General features: G+C 42.6%; 2 protein-coding genes across 2 annotated transcripts in view; one reads left to right on the forward strand and one right to left on the reverse strand.

Moving 5' to 3' along the window:
• The window catches only part of AUG7 (nuclear matrix protein), a 59221-nt gene extending 49385 nt beyond the window's left edge, over positions 1-9836 (forward strand). The window contains exons 6-9 of the mRNA XM_086800798.1: positions 6984-7074; positions 7178-7285; positions 9016-9114; positions 9244-9836. Of these exons, the coding sequence (XP_086656924.1) occupies positions 6984-7074; positions 7178-7285; positions 9016-9114; positions 9244-9477 (532 nt within the window). The 3' untranslated portion in view covers positions 9478-9836. The remainder of the gene's footprint in view (positions 1-6983; positions 7075-7177; positions 7286-9015; positions 9115-9243) is intronic.
• Positions 9837-19468: 9632 nt separating this feature from the next.
• LOC147637183 (uncharacterized) lies at positions 19469-20391 on the reverse strand. Its single transcript, XM_086799904.1, has 2 exons — positions 20291-20391; positions 19469-20095 (listed from the first exon to the last, which is right to left on the reverse strand). The coding sequence occupies exons 1-2, from the start codon at positions 20378-20380 to the stop codon at positions 19886-19888; spliced, it is 300 nt and encodes a 99-aa protein (XP_086656030.1). The 5' UTR covers positions 20381-20391; the 3' UTR covers positions 19469-19885.
• Positions 20392-21328: the final 937 nt, after the last annotated feature.

The following is a 21328-nucleotide window of genomic DNA, read 5'->3' on the forward strand; positions in this document are numbered from 1 at the left end:
GGCGGGGAGATATGCTGCCCTTGCTTGTTTGTAGAGGCAATGTTTTTGGCCCACATCCACAAACCTAACTAAATGCTGGTATTTGATACTTTGGTCCGCCTGGTATCACATGCATACAAAAAATCTACCCACTATATAGAGATGCCTCCCACAATTGGCCTTGGAGTCCTCTAGACAGTTGGCACAAGAGGATCATAGTAGTAGTTGGTATTCATGCATCACTAGTTGGTTTGAGTCACATGGCTTTGGGATGGACCGCCTCCCCTCTCTTTGAGTAAACCTTGGACTCACCCTTCCTTGATCTCTCATGGCAAGAGATCAACCGCATCATCCGTCTAGATCTGACTAGACTTCATACAGACCGGACATGGATATCCGTGGTTGACCTTTCCCTAAAGCTTCAGTCCTACCCACATTTTCCCCTATATTTGAGGAGATGATTGGACATTTGAAATGATTCTCTAGCTACTCAAAAAATCGAGTTTCTTTAGCCCTAGTGGCTTGTCCTTGAAGCCTATTTAAGGCCACCAATCTATGAATGAAGTGCTCTTGCTTATGCTAATCACTTGTGTCATTAGACGTGATCATTTCTCATTAGCTTAACTTCTATTGCGCAGTGTGTTGACCGTCTCTTCTCTTATTGCTTAGCGTGTTTTACCATGCTTGACCACCATGTCTAATCATCATTTCTATCCACCCCAAGCTTTCCTAAATCACAACCTAACAGTGCTAACACGTATTATGAATCACATCCTGCAATATGGGTTGCAACCTCGTGCTGACTGCCTTGGCAATTACTTTATAGGCCGAAGGGGGTTTACCCTAAAAAATGTAGAAACCCAAAAAACACAGAGAAGTAGATGAGCATGATGGCGTGGAGAAAAAGGGTTAGCCAAGCATGACCATGGTGGGATGGAAAACACAGGTGTGAGGTGGATAGGGTGGCTCTAGTGCTTCAGAGAGTGAGAGATGGAGGAGAAAGAAAGAAAGTTGTATTAACGTCTTCAAAAGTCCAAAATGACCTATGAGACCAAAAGGTTACATCATATCCATGAGGTACATCATCCTAGGTACAAAATAGTAATTAAGAAAGATAACAAAAATCAAGAACTATAAAATTTGATCTAGGTACATGAGCAGAGAGCTCTCATATCACCCTAATACATCCCTCATGGGCTGCTGTGACATGGTGCGAGAGAGAAAGAAAGAAAGAAAGATTTTATTAACGTCTTCCAAAAGACCGAACTCGGCCTATGAGACAAATCGGTGTACCTGTATGGGGTATCCTTTGTCATCCCAACAAAATGAAAAAGTACTGAACTAAAAAGCTGAATCTGGGTGTGCAATAAGTACAATGAGTGGGGGAGGGGATGGAGCTCTACTACCAGGAGAATGCAAAGCTATATGCATGGAGTATACAATCATGATATGCAACCTAGCTAGCTCCATCCTGTACCATACTGGGGGTATAAAATGGTATACATCAATGAAGGGGGTGTCCACAGCTCCCTGAAGAACATGCTTGGGTCTGCTCTGAAGCGAGCGAGTCGCTTTGCACCCTCTTTGTGAAACTGAGCTCTGATCTCTGTCATCTCTCTCTGGTAACTCTACTATATACACCACATAAAATCCCGGAAATGTACAGAATGGAGTGTGGGGGCAAGGGGCCATTTTATATGGCCCCTGACTGCTAGTCGGCCAGCCCATAAACATGCCGACAGCAACCTGATTGCTCATGACCAACAACAACATCAATCGGCCAGTATAAGTCCAGTCGGCCAGTATTGAGGGAGTGGTCAGGTAGCATCAAAGCAGTCGGGTAGCTCTTGAAGGTAGCTAGAAGCTCATACACACCTCCAGAAAAATAGGAAAAATATATAGAGAGAGGAAAAATGGGAAGGCACTAAAAACAAGCGGGCACACCTACAACAAAGGCCCTGACATAGTGTATAGACAGGAGATGATTGCTAACACCCCCTCTCAGCTCTTGGATGTGGAACCAACCCCAGTGAGCTAGAGTGCCACCGGAGCATAGCCTGAGGTAGAGACTTCGTGAAGAGGTCCGCCGCATTGTTCTCCGTCGAACAATAAAGAAGCAAGATGTCACTAGCCAAGATCTTTTCACGAACAAAGTGATACTGTATCTCTATGTGCTTGGTCCGGGCATGGAAGACCGGGTTCCGAGCAATAGCGATACAACTCTGGTTATCGCACTGGATGACCGTGGACTCATTTTGTGGAAACCCAATCTCGCCAAGCAACCTCCGCAGCCACACAACCTCACAAGCAGCACCACAAGCAGCCCAGTACTCTACCTCTGTAGACGACAAGGCAATAGTTCGCTGCCTCTTGCTGCTCCATGAAACAGCTCCTGAGTCGAGGGTAAAACTGTAGCCTGATCTAGATCTCCTCATGTCTGGATCTCCTCCCCAATTTGAGTCACTCCAACCTTGGAGTCGAACTTGGTCCTTTGTTTTACCTCCAGTGGCGTAGAAGCGTCCAAGATCCTTCGTACCTTGTAGATACCGCAAGATCCGCAATCCTGTGTCCCAATGAGACTTCAATGGCGTCTGCATAAACGAGCTCAACAGCCCCACAGGAAAGCCAAGGCCAATCTGGTGTTCAGCAACCAGGTCAATGAACCAACCAGCTTTTGGTACACAGAGGCATCAACTGGCTCACAAGGATCATTAACTGTAAGTTTTGTGTTCGGGTCCATTGGTGACGTGATAGGCTTGCAGTTCTCCATCCCAAAGGCCTCAAACAACTCATGGACATACTGTTGCTGAGAAATAAAGAACCCCTCTAGGTCTGGCAGATATCCAACCCCAAGAAGAAGTGGAGTAAGCCTAAATTGGTCATCTCAAACTCCTTTGACTAGGCAGCCTTCATCACTGCAATGTGCTCCACATGATCGCCAGTGAGAATGAGGTCACCCACATAAAGGATGATTAACGTGACCATGCCACGTTCCCGAAAGAGATATAAGTTAGGATCTACAACCAATCTCTGAAATCCAGTCCGTAGAAAGAAGGAATCAATCTTCTGATTCCAAGTCCTGGGAGCTTGCTTAAGACCATACAAGGCCTTCCGGAACCTGTAAACCATCCCTTTTGATCTTGGAACCTCAAAGCTTGGAGGCTGCTCAACATACACCTCCTCCTGCAGGTCACCATTAAGGAACATAGATTTCACATCCATCTAAAATACGGGCCATCGCTGAGAAGAAGCAAGGGCAAGAACGGTCCGAATCGTGGTCATCCTCGCTGTCGGTGCAAAGGTATCCCCATAGTCGATGCGAGGCCGTTGAGCATAACCCTTAGCCACAAGTCTGGCTTTGTGTTTGTCCACCGACCCATCTGACATATACTTGGTCTTAAAGACCCACTTGACATCAGTGACAGACCATTTCAATGCCGTCGGAACCAACTCCCACTCTTCTCTATGGCATCCCACAAAAACAAAGCTTTTGGGACTTTGAGTCAAGCTTCCCCCTTTGCTTCTTTGGAATGTGAACATATGCATCACTCCCAAACACACAGAAATGGGAGACATCTGGTTTCCTGCCAAAATATGCCTGGAAGAGAGTCATGTTCGTTACTGAAGTCGTTGGAGAACGGTTGAGGATATGGAGAGCTGTAGCCACAGCTTCTCCCCAAAGTGGACGAGGAAGATCACGATGCTCTAGCATCGTCCTCGCCATCTCCACCACAGTCCTGTTCTTACGCTCAACTACTCGATTCTCTGAAGGCGAACATGTATTGGCCAGCTCCCGCTTGATGCCATGTTCCGCACAAAACCGCACGAATGCATTGGAAAAGAACTCTCCTCCTATGTTAGCCCTAAGAATCTTTATCTGCAAGCCAGACTCTTTCTCCACCATCACATGCCACTCCTTGAACCGAGCAAAAGCTTGGTCCTTCTGTGAAAGAAAATAAACCCAAGTGAATCTGCTACAATCATCAAGTAGCAGCATAAAATACAAAGAACCTCCCAAGGATGGCGTCTACATAGGTCCACACAAGTGAGTGTGTACCAACTCCAAAGGTTTCGAAGCCTGCCTGCAAGCCTGCTTTGGAAAAGATTCCCTGTGCTGCTTACTACGAATGCAAGAACTACAGCGTCCCTGCCTGCTGCCAACATCTGGCAGGCCAACCACCATCTGATCCCGGAAAGCTCGCCGCAACGCATCCACATTCAAGTGCCCAAACCGAAAGTGCCACAAGTCACCAATCTGAGAGCCTGTCAATGAGGAGAGTGCTGAGAGGTTGTATATACCATTCTCCACTCCGGCTTCCCAAACAACCTGGCGAGTCTCTCGGTCCCGTAGAGCAACAGAATGCTCCTCAAACTCCACCCGGAAGCCAGTCTTGCAAACCTCATGCACTGACAATAGATGAAAACCAAGTGTGGGGACGTAAAGAACACGAGAGGAATGCTTCCCCCCTCTGCCACCATCGGGAATGATGTCCATCTGGCCCTCACTGTGAATCGGTATGGTGGAAATGTCGCCAATGAAAATGCGACCTGACTGTCGTTTAAGATCCTGAAAGAAGTCATGTGCTTGGACGCACCACTATCAAGAATCCATTCCCGAGTATCCTTGGCAGTGAAGCCAACTACCTCCTTGCTCGAAGAAGATGAAGCATCAGTGTCCAACATTCCCCCTCCTGTATCAATGAAGGCCGAAATCTTGTCGATGTAGAGGCCAAAGAGAGTGGTAGTTAGTGGGCATCCTTGCTCTTGGAGATCTCCTTTGATAATCCTCCTGGGCATCTCACCCGCCCTATGACCGACTCATATAATGCAGTGATCCCCCAGATCATGTCTGATGGTACCCCCATATTCTAGAATCTTTGTAGTAGTTTGTCTCGGGGCACTGTATCAAAGCCTTTGCGGAAATTCACAAAGCAACCACAAAGCAATAGTAAAGCCGTCGGTGTTGTGCTGTGGCTGCCTCTATTATGGCTCAGAGGGTGAAGATGTGATCCAAAGTGGGGAATGACCTGCGGAAGCCTGCCTGTCCTGCTGTGTGCCCCTGTCTGTGAGTGTGCTGAGCTCCATATCAAGAATTGACCCATAAAGTCTGGCGAGTGTGTGTCCAATCATAATAGTCCAGTCATTGTTGGGGTCCATGGGATCTCTGGCTTTATGGATAGGTGTGATGGTATGGGCTTTCCAGGTGGGTACGAAGCCGTCCGAAAGAGCCCGGTTGAACATATGCGCTAGGAGGGGTGCTAGATGTTCCCCCGCATGGGAGGTGTGCTCTGCCAAGGGGCCCTCGTGGTCCTGTGATGTACCGTTTTTGAGTCTCCGGATGGCTCGGGCAACCGTGGCAGGTGTGAAAAGGGTGGATGTGATGGTGGTGGGATGGGGGCTGATCTGGTACGTCGTATAGGGATCATGCATATGTCATAACCACCTTGGGTCATATGGAAGTCCTGTCATCATAGATACACAACATGAGGGTTTGCATCTGGTTGTGGTTCTATCTTTAGAATACTTGTAATGTTCTTGCCAAAATTTGCTGATTTTTTTTTGAAATAAAAAACTGAAACTTGGAGTGATAAAACTTGGTAAATAACTGTCTGGACTGATATGACTTGAGAAGATCAAGATGGCATGGTTAGAGAAAGATTCAAAAGCATAGTCTTTTGCTTAATGAGCGACAGCATAAAAAATGCTTGTATGCATCCAGAGGAAGATGTCCTCAGCCAATGGAACATGTACAATATGACATACCTGGAATCTCCTTGTATGACAGGTCCTGTGTGTAGGCAATTTGAATGCTCTTCCTCGAACATTACAGATCGTGTTGGCATTGTATGTGAAGATGCTACAGGCTCTGTAGTGGACACTACGGATTGTGCTTGGAAGTGATGTGATGCAAGCTCATAGGCTCTGCTGCAGGTGCTGCCACGATTGCGTACTTGAAGAGAGGAGTGGCTATGGAAACACATGGCTCATCAATGCAAAGTAGAGGGCAACTTAGTTATGATTGTGAGGGAAAGCTGTAGATCCTGCACTAGTTGTGGCTTAGAATGCTTTGAAGAATGAGCCTCCAAACCCTTTTACAATGATTGGCTTGAGAAGCCTAGCCTTCATCATAATCCAAATAATTACTAATATGTAATAACACTTACAATAATGATTTGCAAGTAAGTTAGGACTATTCAAGTATAACCTGAGGGTTTAATACACCTCAATAATGCGTTGAGGCAGTTTCAGTTCATCAGTTGCTATCCTGATCTGTAAAATCAGCTCTTGAAGATAATTCAGGCCCCTTATGACACCCTACATGTCTTGCCACAACAACAGAAAAGACTGGCAAGCACACATGTATTAGCTGTATTAGCCAATCTCATGCGTGAAATAATAAGCATGACTATTTTTAGGAGCTAGCAGGAGAGGACCAACTTAAGGGGCTAGCTTGCTCACACTTAAATCATTGTTTGTGATCTAACTTTTTTTTTTCCCCGACTGGCCTTAGCCCCAAGATCCTCCCCTAGTTATTGTTTTTCACCGCCCGTAGGCGCTTTTGAATCCACCTGTAGGTCATCCATAGGTGATGCCACCAAGGAAGCTCCTCGCGGGGTTTTGAATCCAAGACCTCCTGTGTTTGTGATCTAGCTTAAGGTTAATTATGTTGAATTAATAACAATTTTATTCATAAACGTAGATATTTGTTGCAAACATGATTTTTTAAAACCATGAAGCTACCATTGTAACAGAAAATCCACACGTGGTGGGGATGTTTGTTGCAAACATGTTTTTTTAAAACCATGAAGCTACTATTGGCAACAGAAAATCCACACGTGATGTGTGGATGTGTATGGGAGTGTGGATATCTGTACGTTTTATCTTTTGCTCTTTTTTGTATGCTTGCTATTTTGCTATGTCAGAAGCTTGTACATATGACGGTAATGTGAAATCTCACTCAGTTGCAATAACATTTCATTTTGTGGAATCGAGTGATTTTGTAGGCCAGCTTTATCTGATTTGGAAAATAAGCTCTCTGATAACATGAAGCAGCTTGCAAGCCTGCAGCAGTTTGTGAATGAGCTGGCTGCAAAGGTTATACAACCCTTACAGTATGAGCAATATGTGGTTTTCTTGGATGTATTGTTTTGCCTCACCTGCCTGAGGCTACACATTGGCTTGCTTTCTCATTTGACAGCAAAGTTACAATCCGAACGAGGACCATACAGCAGCTGAATCTCAATTGCAAGGGCAGTTGGAGACATTTTTAGAAACTGTGAAATCATTCAACACTATCTACACGAAGGTATCTAATTCTGAGTGATTATCTGGAGCTTTTTCCTGGAGGTAGTTGAAATGGTGATAGTGCAAATTTGATATGCATTTTGTTTTTCTTTAGTGTAAGCCTTCATCATAGCTAAGGCTGCCCGTTGGACTCATAGAAAGTAAGCAAGGCTGCCTGTTGGACTGGTTGAAACTAAGCAAGCTTTGAATACTTGTGTGGCAATGTATTTCTATCTATAGATAGAACAGTTCAAGGGGAAAAGGATGAACCATTGAGACTGGAGTCCTCATTGCCATGACTCATGTGCTTGTCTTAAGAAACCGTATATAGTTTTATGTCATTTGTTAGAGATAGAAAAGACACATCTTAGATAATGTGCAGTGTTCTGTGTTCTTGCACTCGCTTGGCACGGGCCTGAATAAGGCATTCCAACAGATAGAGTCAAATCTGTGGTTGTGAATTCATCTTTGAAGGTCTGCATCATTCATGACTTTGATCACATGATACGGTCCCCAAAACCTATGTGATAACTTCGTAAACCTTGCAAGCTTTGATAACTCTCTAGTCCTTCTGGATCCTCAAGTATACAACTTGAGCTCGGGCACCCACAGTTGGAGGAGAGTACATGCATCCTTCTCAGCAAAAACACCATGGAGATGACTCCCATAACAACCAGAGCCATGACTTTGTTCAGCAGGTAGTGGGTTCACCCCAAAATATAACCAGTATAGTGTGACCAGTAAGTACACAGGGGGAGACAGCTGCTGAAGAATTTACAGAATGAACACAAAGCGGGTACAGTTTCTGCAGAACACTACGGATGTGGGGGTGGGCTGTTAGGGGGTGGGGGCTGCTATGCGGTGAGCTCCGGCTTGGAGGATCCGTTGTCTTCTGAAGTGAGAAAGTCTGGTTCTCTCATGGCTTAGGCTGAAACACTGAATTGAAGTTTTGTATTGCAAAAGCTGAGTACATCAATGCCAAAAACCTTGAGTACTGGCTTTGACAGTCTGGAATTCTATTAGAATTTTGTGAAGTATCTGGCTCCTTGATCAAGAGAAAGTACTTAATCTGGTCTATCAACCAAGAAGGCTTAAGTGAAGTGGGAGAACTGCTGTTTACCCTAAAATGATGGTGGGCTGAGCATTCTTGATATAAGAGCCTTAGCTGGAAAAGTGGTTTGCCAAGGGGTGGGTAAGGTGATTGGGATAGTTGCAATCATACTCGTGATCCAAATGTTGGTAGTCTTCTGATAAAGAATGCTTTTAGTACTCACGTATATTATGTGCTCTTTTATTGGGCTTTTGAAGAATCCGAAAGAAATAGATGAACAGCCTTGACCATTGTCCATATGCAGTGAAGAATTATGAACTCTCTCTGCCTTTGATGTTCATGTCAAACCATCACAACCAGTCAGATCATCATGCCTAATGGTCACTAGGGGCCTTTGTCTTAGCATGTCTTGTTGCAGCTTGCTACAAATCATCCTGTCAATTTTTACTGGGGCTTTTGAGTGGACATGTACGACTACTCTTAGATCGTTTCTTTTGCTCCTCGATGGTGTGCATTAGATTGAATTTTTAGATCATGCAATTTTGTCTTCCATTGTAGTTTGAGGTTTGGTACTGCCCAAGTTTAGATTGACCAATGGGTGCTTCTGAACAGAGTTCTAGATTAATACCATTTCTTCTTCTGTATGACATTCCTCTTGCACCCTAATAAAGATTGAATGTTTATTAAACCTGTTTATACAGGAGATCTGCCCTTGGACTCACATGATGGAGCTACCTCAGCTACATGGGTTGGGACCTGCAGCAAATCGTCTACTGGATTCATATAAGCTTCTTCTGAAGGTAATCACATTGCAATTTATTCCATGATCCACACACACACACACACACAACACACACACCGCCGCAGGATAAAAAAGAGAAAAAAATCAATTGTACGGAAGTTCTAAAACAAAAGCATTTGCTCTGCAGCTGCTTCGAAGCCTTAGAAACTTGAGAGACTCGTATGCTGCTGTTGCAGCTGGATCTGATTTGCCAAATGATGATGTCTCTGCATCATCTGCCGATTCCAATTCTGTCTCTAAACTTATATCAGAGTGTGAGGATGCTCTTGTTCTGTTAAACCATGATCTAAGTATCATTTCTGCCTCACGGTCACGGGAGCTAGGTGGGCTTTCAACTGATGATTCTCTAAGAAAGTTTTGAGAGTTGGTCTTAAGTGACTTGGGAAGAAAGGTATGCCTCCACTTTTCTTATCTTTGAAGTTATGGGGTTTGTTTAATGTGTGTGCCATCTGAAATGCTTCAAGCCTTTTTGTATGCTAGCATTTTCTTCAATGTACATTGGTTTTGTTAGATGACAAAAGATTGTATTTGGGGTTGTGAACCTCATAAATATGGTCAGAACTCTGGATTATGGTTCCTTGTGTGTAGTCCTGCATGCACTCGATGAAATGCCCCCTGGCTCATGCACTTGTGCCATATGAAATTTTAAGGGTGTGGCTGCAGCTTCTTTGTAAATGTGGCTCTTGTATAGAGATTAATGAGTTCTGGAGCTTTGCACTACCTCAGCCCCTGTAATTTAAGTGACAATTTGAAGCAGGAAATTCTAAAAGAGTGATGGGTTATGCAGCATGTATAGCTGAAATATACAATGATTAATGACATTGAAAAATACAACTAAATGCACTCAATGATTAATGACATTGACAAGTACCACTAGATGCACTCCAGTGTGGGTGAAAGTTGGAGTGCTTTTTCTCAAAGAACCATAACGTTCTGCCGGAAGTGTGGTTTTATGTATTGTATGTTACGTGCCATCCATGATACGCTCCAAGGCAAAGTCACGTGTACGTAGCTTATCATGTACCATATGCTTTGTCACACCATGCAGCTATCACCACATCATACAAGCATGTGCCTTTTGGTTCTGTTACCTTTGTGGGTGTTATATCACATGTCATGTGTCATATGCCGTTTGTTGTGTCTACTACTATACCACAACAATTGAAATATTCAGTAAGTGCCCCTGGTTATATGCCTGCGCTTGAACATGAAGTGTTTCATATGCCATATGTTGCATATAATATGTCATAGCAGACACATATAGTTATACTGTTATTATTAGTATAAATAGAAGAAGGAATCTCTTAAACAGGCTTGCTTTGAGGAGGGAAAGAATGAAAGAAAGTAATATTAACGTGTACAAAAGACCAACAAGGTTCATGAGACCATAAATGATACAATGATGCCATGGAGATATTGAGCCATGGAAAATAAGTGAAATAAATGGAAAAACGATTATCACTAGTGTATATGGATGTGATATCAGCATGTAACCTTGTATGGAAGAAACTAGCCACGATCAGCTAATAATGATGTCCTCCGGTTTTGATGGTGGCTGAGAGAGAATGTTGTCTCTATAATGTGAGCATATCATTGCATCTAAGAACCTCTTGGATTTACATTTGTTTGGTGGAGGGTTGTAATGCTTTGGGTTGGAGGTCTGGCCTACAAAATAGATTGAGTTGTAATAAAAGGACCCGTCTAGGGTGGAGGACCATACTTGCTAGTATGGGCGATAATGAGTTCTCACACCATAGAGATGCATTGCTAAGACCACATACCAAGAAGTAGCCCCGACGTGATACTTCCCAAAGGGCCATCACAGATTTCTTGAATCATCAATGCATCCACTAGTAAGGACATGCCCATGCATAATCATCAAATTGCATCACTTGTGTGAGTGGACCAAACCCGTTGCGGAAGAGAGAGAGAGAGAGAGAGAGAGAGAGAGAGAAAGATATATTAAGCGTCTACTAAATACCCAATGGGCCTATGAGACCAAAGTGATACAATAATGTCCATGGCATATCTCATCATGGAATGGAAAATAAAACAAAAAGAAAACATAAACATAGCTATCTCATTGGGGTGATACAAAATTGTCCATGGAAACTCATCATGGAGTACTAAGAACATAGAAACATGAGAGCGACATCAACTCCGAGTAGATGGTATACCACTCTTCAAAATATCAAGCATGGGGCTGAAGAGTATAGCCGAGAGAAAGAAAGAAAGAAAGAAATATTAAGCGTCTACTAAATACCCAATGGGCCTATGAGACCAAGGTGATACAATGATGTCCATGGCATATCTCATCATGGAATGGTAAATAAAACAGAAATAAAATATAAACATAGCTATCTCACTGGGGTGATACAAAACTGTCCATGGAAACTCATCATGGAATACTAAGAACATAAAAACATGGGAGTGACATCAGCTCCGAGTAGATTGTATGCCAGTCTCCAAAATATCAAGCATGGGGGAGAGAGAGAGAGAGAGAGAGATCATTGTGTAGAAATGACGAATGAGATGATGTACAAACATGAAGACCTTGGAGGATTTTAGCTAAATCTAAAGAGCGAAAAATGAAACAAAAGAAAAACCGTACTAAACTTGTGAGGTTGCAATACTAGGGTACCTCAACTGCCACAATTGGAGGCTTGATTTGTTTATGGCATTCTTCAATGAGGGCTCTACTATCACAAATGATGATCCATTTGTTTGTTTTGTGAGTTGTGCAATCATGCATCCTTTTCCTTCACTTGCATTGGGATAAGCTCCTTTGCTATCAATGTACACGAGTAAGCTCCTTTTGCTATCCATGTGTGTGTTTTTCAGTGTCTTTGATTACTAGTTAACTTTGGTGTCGTAAATTGTGTGCATAGATATCCTCTTCAGTTGAGCTGTTCTTTCTCTATTTAAAAGTAATGGTCATTCTTTTGCTATTCATGTGCAATTCTTCAGGCAATTTGCGCACGTGGATTTCAACTCATTCAATTTTGGTGGGCTTTTGTGGACTTTGGTGGCTATCAGTTGTTAGGCAATTAGTGAAAATTTTTGGACTTTTGATAGATGTTAGCATTGGCATGATGTTGCTTGGATCCTGGTGATAGTATTTTGTGCATGTTAAGTTCAGATCTTTGGGCTTGGTATGTTCTCTACGGTAATATATATTTGTCCCTTGTAACCTTTACAAGTCACACAAAGGAACCCTCACTTGTCAAATTGACTTACGCAGTCAATTTTCTTAATGACTAGTTGAATTCTTCAAATAAATTGTCCTTATAGATCTTTTTATTAGTCGAAGAAATAACTAGCCAGAGTGGCTTAGTACAAACACTACATAAAAGCAATCAATATATAGAAAAAAACATGAAAGGGGGAGCTACCTCCATGGCTGGCCACTCTTGGACAGAGGTTACATCTAAGTGGGGAGGGGGGAAGCCACACTGGGGGTCTAGAATGCCAAGGAACTCCTCCATACTATTTGGAAAGGAAGGGTTCGGTGGTGCAAGTGCAAAGGGGTGCCTCTTGTGTTTGTTGCATGCACTTCAACTCTCTAGTCAACACGTGCTTGAGGCGCCCTCTCAAGGTGTGAATGGAATCCACCCAAACGGCTCGGTGGGTGGGGTAATCACTACATCAATGGTCTCACTAGTGAACTAGGTTGATCTCCTTGACCTTGGCGGCCGGACCATTATAAGACGTCCTTGTGGCTTTCCACCATCATCGGTCTTTGGGTCTTTTTATATTGTACACAACGATCTCCTACCTTGTAGACTCTGAAGTGTTTTGCTTGATCTCCTTAGCTTTAGCGATTCCCTCATCCATTCATTTTTTGGCCTCCGTTCGGCTTTTGTCAACTTTTTGTTCCGTGTTTTACACACACAGCAGCAAAGATTTTGGGGTTCATATTGGGAATCGGTTAATTCTTCTCTTTTTATGGTCATGGTGTTAACTAGAATGGAAAACTCATCGAGCTCCTTTTGCCAGACTTGGCAGAAGTAGGATTGTGTGTTAACAACCTTTACATACCTCATCCAATGTTCTTTGGATTCTATTAGGAAGATGTAAGCTTCCCTTTCTGTGAAGCCGTTTAATTTATGGGTCTTTCAGATGCATTTTTCTTGCAATGGTCTTTCCTGTTTGATGTTCACAGGTTCATGGCTCGTAGCATTAGGCATACATGCAGTGCTAAGCATGTAGAGGGATGTAATCTCTTGCTCGTATACTATGTCAAACCTTGTACCTGTGCGTTTTGGAAGTATGTATACCATTCATCGTCCACAACGTGTTATGGCATGTTTGCCATAAGTGTGTTGTCGTAGATCTCACAGTAGTCATTGAATCTTCTACCAATGGTCCCCCACTCATTGGATGGATCTTCCAAGTGCATAGGCTGACGTTTAGCGTTCGGACCCTTTTTTTGAATGTAAATGCAATCCATGTCCCACTTATGGATCATATTGGTTTCTCTCATAGAGTGTCATCCTAAGATGCAATCATAGAAAACAGGCTACTGGCCAAAGTTCATCACCACAAAGGTGTGCCAGAAAATGGTTTTGAGAATCCTAATCTTCAAATCTTGCAGAAGGCCTACGGACTTCGCGATGGCTCCATCAGCTAGTTTCACAATCAATACGGGTTTTTCCCATTTTCCAATCATTTTTTTGGTAACAATGCTTACTCTTGTCCCACCATAGTTGTTTCTCGTACCGGTACGAATGGGTTCGTACCATACGGTTCGTACGGTACGATACCGTACGATATCGTACGGTATGTTTGTTGTTTTTTTCCCCCTCCCCCAATTTTTTTTTCCTTGAAAAAAAAAAATCCAAATGCTAAAAAAATATAGAAACCCTGCTTTACGAAGATCCCAAATCCAAATGCTAAAAAAAAATATAGAAACCCTGCTTTACGAAGATCCCAAATGCTCGCAATACTTCGCAACTTTCGTGTCCACTCAGTATTCCATATGGGGTTGTTGAGAGACCTAAAAAATCTGGCGAGGTAGACTGGTAGTGTACACTTGGTTGGTAGGATGAGAGAATCTTGCTACATCACTTGGGGATCCCTAGTATAGGTAGGCTAGACAATTAGATTCTGAAGTTATGTACGAGGGAGAAGATTTGGACATGGCCATTTTGATCTAGAGAGGAGTCCCTAAACTTATCACCCTAGATGTAATCATCGTATTTGTGCAAGGACGGTCCCTTAGTCATAAACGCTACACTGGGAGACCTTTGGTATTGCATTACCCATCCAGGTTCTTTTTTGGAGACAATCGAGAGATCCAACCGAGAGAGACACATATCCATGTTCTGGTTCCTCAAGCACTGTAGACTCCTCCGCTCCCAACCTTCCCTCACATTCAAGCTTGAAGCTCCATAGGTTGTAAGTGTAAAAAATAAAAACCTTATTTTATCGTACGGTATCTGAAAATTTCATATCGTACCAAAAATTCCCGTACGGTATCGTATCGTAAGGTATCGTATTTTCGTACCGTGACAACCATGTGTCCCACTATCTAGGATGGCGATGACTTGAAGCTCGTCAAAAGTTAGGGGTAGCGCTATGTTGAGTTCATCTCCTTCAAAATGCTGCCCTAACTTGTTCACATGGAGGAACGACGGTGATTCAGTCTAGTTCTACAGATCCTTTCTCATTGGTCTCATTGGTCTCATTGGAATTGCCTAGTTCCACTCTCTTCCATTATACCTGTAAGCCTTCCTTTCATGCAAAGCTTCAAATCCTTCCATAGACTCAGGCCACCTTGGAGTAAGGTGCCAATGGGAATTTGGACTTGTGAAGACAGAAAGGAAGCGAGACCTGCAATATCTCTTGGAATGGGCGTAGTTTTGTGAATCTGGTTATCCCTATTCATGCTTAGGTTTTTCAAGGTCTAGGGTATAGGGATATGAATTTTAGTGATTGATCTTCTTGGGTGGTGGTCCCTCAGATTCTTAAGATACAAGGCAACCAGGTCTACCTGTTGTTGAGGAAATGTTGTGGCTTTTGGATCTACCTCTCGAGGGAGATTCTTAGGGAGTGCTTGGTGGTTGGGACTTTTGTTAAGCTCCTGCGTTTTCTCGTTTGGTTCTAAGTTAGGCATAGAGGAACTTATTGTGGTTTGAATTGCTTAAGGTTTCTCCTCCAATCGAGCCTGACAATCCTTGACTAACCTTCAGTCTTCCCTTTTCCTCGATCGGGTTTGGATATTAGGCTAACTTTCTTGGCAGACAATTGAGGTCTATTTGCTCACTTGCTTGAAGGGCGGATGGTAGTATCTTTTCTTCATCACATGAGGAAGATGACACATTGGTAGTGGTCCCCTCATCGAATGCACTTTTTATGGTAACACGACTATCTCCCTTGCTAATCTTTGTCATGGACTTTTTATTTGGAGAGTACCTAGTTGGTCATGCTTGTTCAGGAACCTCCTTAGAAGATAAGATCCTTGCGTGTCCTGAGACTTTTTGCTTCTGCAAAGTAGATGCTTCAGTGGGGCAGCATGAGCTGTAGCTCTCCTTCTACTTTGCATTCGTGTGACTACATTTAGAGGAAACTGTGTGGATGAAGCTGTTCCATGTACTCAACAAGTTAATGCTAGTACTCAGTTTAGCTTCATTTCCCTTCCCCATTGCACCCGTTCTTAATGGGCAATCCTTGTACATATAGTCTATCCCACAACCTGTGTATAAGCGAGTTTAGGTGGGAGCACTCAAAGGAGTACTAGCCATTCCTTTCTTGATTGGACATCCAGCTATTTAATTAGGTCCAACACAATGATAACATTACATAGGCGGTCGTTCTTCAGACATGTTGTTCAGGTCTCGCCTCCGTGGTGTTGCGACTGCTAGGTATATGGGGTACATATGCTCACCCTCCATCACATAGTGACTCAGGATTTGCAGGGGGGGGCTGCTTGGCTCAGGGGGTTCAAAGTTGGTGTTGTTAATAGCTTCTCCCTCTTCACATTCTTCAAAGATTTACGTCAAAGTTAAGTGGTAAACAAGGGTCACTCGAGGTAATGGTGGAAAGACTGGGAGTGGCAAGGGTACTTCGAGGACCTTGAGGATTCCTCGTGGAGCCACTTCATGGCTAGGTTAAGGTGCATTGTTTCGTGTTGGGCCTAGCAAGGCCAGCAGTTGTCTTGGGTTAGGTGGAAAGGCTTGTAGTAGAGCCCTTGCTTGAGTAGCTCTTTGGTGGTAGCAGTTTGAGGTTTCATTATTGTCCCATCTTTGGTAGTAAGCACTGTAGTGAGTGGTTATCGGTCTCAAATGGGGACATTCTGTACTAGTGTGGTTTGCCCAACAAATCAGACACCACAGTAATTCTCTCTTGGGGTAAAGATGAGGTTGCCTAACTTGGTATGACTTTGGCCTACTCTCCATTTTTGGGTCATTTGCTGCATTAACGCAACAACTCCATCTATTGTCCTAAAAAGGATTCTTTTCCCTTTCCTTCCAATTTTGTACTTGTAATTTTAAAGGAAGCTTCAGAAGTGCCCTCATGCAATTCTCGAGATTGAGATCCCTTGAAATTGTCTTCAAAATCCAAGGCACTTCTGCAACATTGCGTAAAGGAGGTATGCCCTAGGGCATATATGGAGTAATGCAAGTCCCTCTAGGAATCGATCGTCGATCAATCTTTTGTCAGAGAACTTGACCCTATCATTATAGAGCGAAAGTAAAGATATCACTCCATTGATATAGTCCCGAATGGATTCTCCGTCTTTCTGCTTTACATTACGCAATTGTTCAATTGTACTTCATCGAGTTCCTTGTCTCGAATATCCTACTTTGAAGGTCTCTGTCAAGACATCAAAGGTAGTCTTGTCTTTTACTTTTAGCCACCGGAACCAGCTTTTCCATTGAGAGTGAGGCCAAAGGCACTCATCTTAACTTGATCTTCCACGTGGCCAAATGCCTCACAAATCTAGTTAAACATCTCCATATGAGGTATGGGGTCTCCGGACCCATCAAACTTCATGATAAGTTTGTAGATGTGAACCTTTACTCCTTTCCAGTCTCGACCCTTGCACCGACTATGCAGGTGCTGGTGGTACAATTCTTCAAGCTTACCCCTCCCTATTTCCATGGCTATCTGTAACATTTCCAATGTCAATCTTGCAATAGCTCGGGCTAGTGCAAGTTAGAGTATGATAGGTGGGGGAGCTAGGCTTAGAGGATAGTATCCCATCTGCGGATTGTGCCTCAGTGGTGGGCCAGTGTGCGCTTCATACGGATCGATATAGTATCTGAGATACACTCCACGAGACAAGTAGTGGTTGTACATGTGTGTCATGTGCTGAGTGGAGAGTTCTAGGTGGACTCTTTCTCTTTGGTAGGATGTCTCTGGACCTTGGTGAACTGGTTCTTGACCTAGGCTTGGTGCTGACCTACAATCCTATAATGAATCTATCAACTTGGCAATCCGCATAGCTTCCCAGACCGTTGGATCGGTCTCAATTGGGTTATTTAGGCCCTGTCTCGCCTCCGTCTCGGATCTAACGGAGGTGTGTGAGTCCTTTTAGATAGATGTTCCATGCTTATGTCCTTACAATGAGGCTCTTCTGATTGTGTTTCCCAGGATAAAGTTTTTTAGTCTCAAGGCAAGTCTCAATAGCAAAATGTATGTTCGTGACATATATTTTTAATTTGTGGGGAAGATGCACTTCAGCCCTTTCTCAAGGCAAGTCTCAATAGCAAAATGTATGTTCGTGACATATATTTTTAATTTGTGGGAAAGATGCACTTCAGCCCTTTCTTTCATGTAAAAAATAGCAAAATGTATGTTCACAGGACATATTCAACGCTCTCCTTCCTGTTGGAATTAGAGTTAGGGTTGCAACAATGCACACACACGCACACAAGATAGAGAAGCTTGAGAGTTAATAAATGTGCCACATAGTCCAAATAGCCCAGGATGGCCACAACCAGATTTGTGCCTCCTTCGACTCCTACAAGGACATCATCAAGCAAATGCTGTGATGGAAAAAGGATGCGCATGATCCCAAGTTTTTCATGGAATGAAAACCCAACGAGTTTTTCATAGTGAAAACAAAACTTGATTTTCAACCTTTTGGGTTAGCATTGTAATACACATAAAAATATGCTTTTCAGCTACCCTCCATCAATTTTGTTCACGTGAAAAACTAGTCTTTTTGGCCTTGGCATAAAAACGTATTGAGTTTTTAACCACGACATATTAGCATGGAAAGTGTTGATTAGGATGGCCAGGGATGTGTTATCAATTTTGAGATTTGAACATGCAATAATGAATTGCGATGTGAAAAACCAGCTTGGTTCTTCACGGTGCATCATGTTAGCAAGTTTCTTAGTTTTTGAATTTTGTTAGTAGTCTGATGTTGTGTTATGCCATGATGGATAGAAATAATATGAAGAGTTCATGCATGTTAATGTTTCAGAAATTAGGAGTTCAGTGTTTTCAATAAAATGGGATCTTCTCATGTTAGTGGCATGGTTCTCTTAAGATATGCAATATGCAAAGAAAATCATGTGAAGATAGAGAAATTTCAATTAAGAAAACAAGAGAAATGAAGCAACGTGCTCCGACTATTGTGTTTGATGTTTTGTGAGTGTTGTTGATGATGGGCACTTCGGTGTTGGTTGCTCCACGCGATGACGGTGGTGACTATACTGAGTAGCTTATGCTTAGGTGCTGGAAGCTTGCTCCACATGATGACGGTGGTGACTATGCTGAGTAGTAGTAGCTTGTGCTTAGGTGATGGAAGCTTCAGCAAGAAGAAAACAAATGGAGGAGAATCAATATCGTCAGATTTAGAAATTATGATGTAAATAGGATGGTTATGTTTTAATGATGCATCTAGTCTAAAGGCCAAAGCTATAAGGTGTCGCAAACACCTTGTTTTCGACAGGGTATCCTTAGCTTGCAAACACCCTTTTTTAACATTTTTGAATCCTTAATAAATGAAAGCATAATAAAAATTTAACAAAAATGGATTAATTTTAAAATTTTAAAACGCAAAACTTTAAAATCACAATGATATATTTTCAAGTGTCTATACTTTGCATTAATTTTGCATAATGCATTTGCGACCAATTGTGAATCTAAGGCATACTGGTATATAATCAATCATTATTTGAAGAAAATAGAGGGGGAGGGAAAGAGAGCCAAGTTGGTTTTCAAAAATAGAGAGGGAGGGAAAGAGAGCCAAGTTGGTTTTCAATAGGTTTCATTTACAAAGGGAGTTCTTATTAGTGTTTATTACAACCACAAGACAAGAGAGACCTAGTGTTTGTATGTCTCCACATGCGAAAAGATAGCCTTATGTCTCCACATGTGTGAAAAGATAGCCTTTCATATTCATAAGGCCCAAGTGTTTGAAAATTACTAAATATTTACCCACTTCATCACGAAGAAGGTAATAGTGTCATTTTTAATACTCCAAACTATGGACCTTAACAATGCCTGTAGACACTAAAATCCAATGCCGAACTCCCTAATTATAAGGCTAATAAAGTCTCTTGATTATTATTAGCACAAACGTCCCCAATCAAGTGCTCAAACATGTCAGCCTCTTTTCTTAGTTACAAATGCTTCCAAATATGCAGGGAACAAAACATCTCAAAGTCGATCATCAGTGAACCATTGCGAACCTAGTAAGTTTTGAACCCTTATCGGATTAAAACAATAAGAAATAAGCTAAATTCGAGCAAAAACGCCTGAAGTTGTTGGGGGTTGTAAAACTTAAATACGCGGCTAAGACACTGGTTGGTAGATTATTGTCGATGGGGTTGGGTTTTGCACGTGTGTTGTGAATCGATGGGGTGACTGTGTACTGGCCAGTTGCTGTTGTTGTGGGTTGCCGCATCTGCATGGTGTTCGATCTTGCGCGCTTCCGCTTTGTCCTCCGCGGCCACCTTCTTACGGTCCGCCTTCAGCCCTGCCTGCGTCCTCTCCTCTGCCCCCTTCGCCTTCATTTTATCCACCTGCACGCGCACGCGCGATATGTACCCCTCCCTCTCTCTCACACTCACACACGCACACGCACACAATATCTCTTCTTAACACACACGATATGCACCACCCACACCCACACCCACACCCACACCCACACCCACACCCACACACACCCACAGGCACACACACACGATTAACAACAGTACTCGTCGTCGAATCCTTACCATCTCACCCACATCGGCACCCGCATACTCCATCGTCTTCTCTGCATCGGTGAAGGCGTTCTTCAAGGCCTCCTCCATCTCAGACGCCATTGATAACCTTAAAAAAATAGACACGAATTAGTTCTCAATATAATATACACACACACACACACACACATAAATCTTCTCTACAGTACAAAAAGCGTTACAGATCAACAGAATTCTAGCCTCGTGTCAGTCCAAAGAAAGTGAAATGTGTCTCGTCTTCCGATTTCTGAGGAGTACAGATGGCCGCCCCCTCCCTGCATCACCATTCCAAATATATTATTATTATTATTATTATGAACATAAAATATAGCAAGCTCATCTTCCGCGCAAGTTGAAAGCTTTCTTTCACCACCTTCAAATACATGATATCATGTTACAACTTACAACGTGTGACTTGTACATATATATTGTTATTTAACTATTGTTTATGTAGAGATCCCTACCGTATATGAGCTTGTAGGCGTTTTAGAGAAGACCCCTACAAGCTCATATGCACCCCTATAAGCTCATATGCACATCTATAATACACGATAGATGCAGAGAGTTGAGAGAGAAAACACAATTCATTGTATTACTCTGGCTCAAGGCCTATAGGGCCACACTGTTTGAGGATAAGAATGATTAGTTTAAATCATTAATAGATTAATTATGTTTAATCACGTTCTCATATTGCCCCTCATGTAAAAGAAAGATTTTTTGGTTATACTGTTGATTTTTTTTTAAAAAAAATATTGTAAAGAATTATTGTTTATTTAGGTCGAGATTTCCTCATGTCTTTTGTTGGGCATTGCCTTTCATGCATCTTTTCAAAATGCAATATGCACCTTTTGCCGACACCACCTTTTATCATGCTTTTACACATCTTCGGAAAGAATAAATAATGATCAAAATAATTGAAGCATATAACCCCTTCTTTCTTTCTCTTCTTCTTCGTGTGTGTGTACACACGCACACGAGCGTGTGTGTAAAATGTTAATTTAGAAAGGAGATATGAATATTTTTAATGCGTGT

Source organism: Cibotium barometz, chromosome 7 (assembly GCF_041138505.1).
Source record: "Cibotium barometz isolate CiBa-2024 chromosome 7, ASM4113850v1, whole genome shotgun sequence".
NCBI classification, from domain to species: domain Eukaryota; kingdom Viridiplantae; phylum Streptophyta; class Polypodiopsida; order Cyatheales; family Cibotiaceae; genus Cibotium; species Cibotium barometz.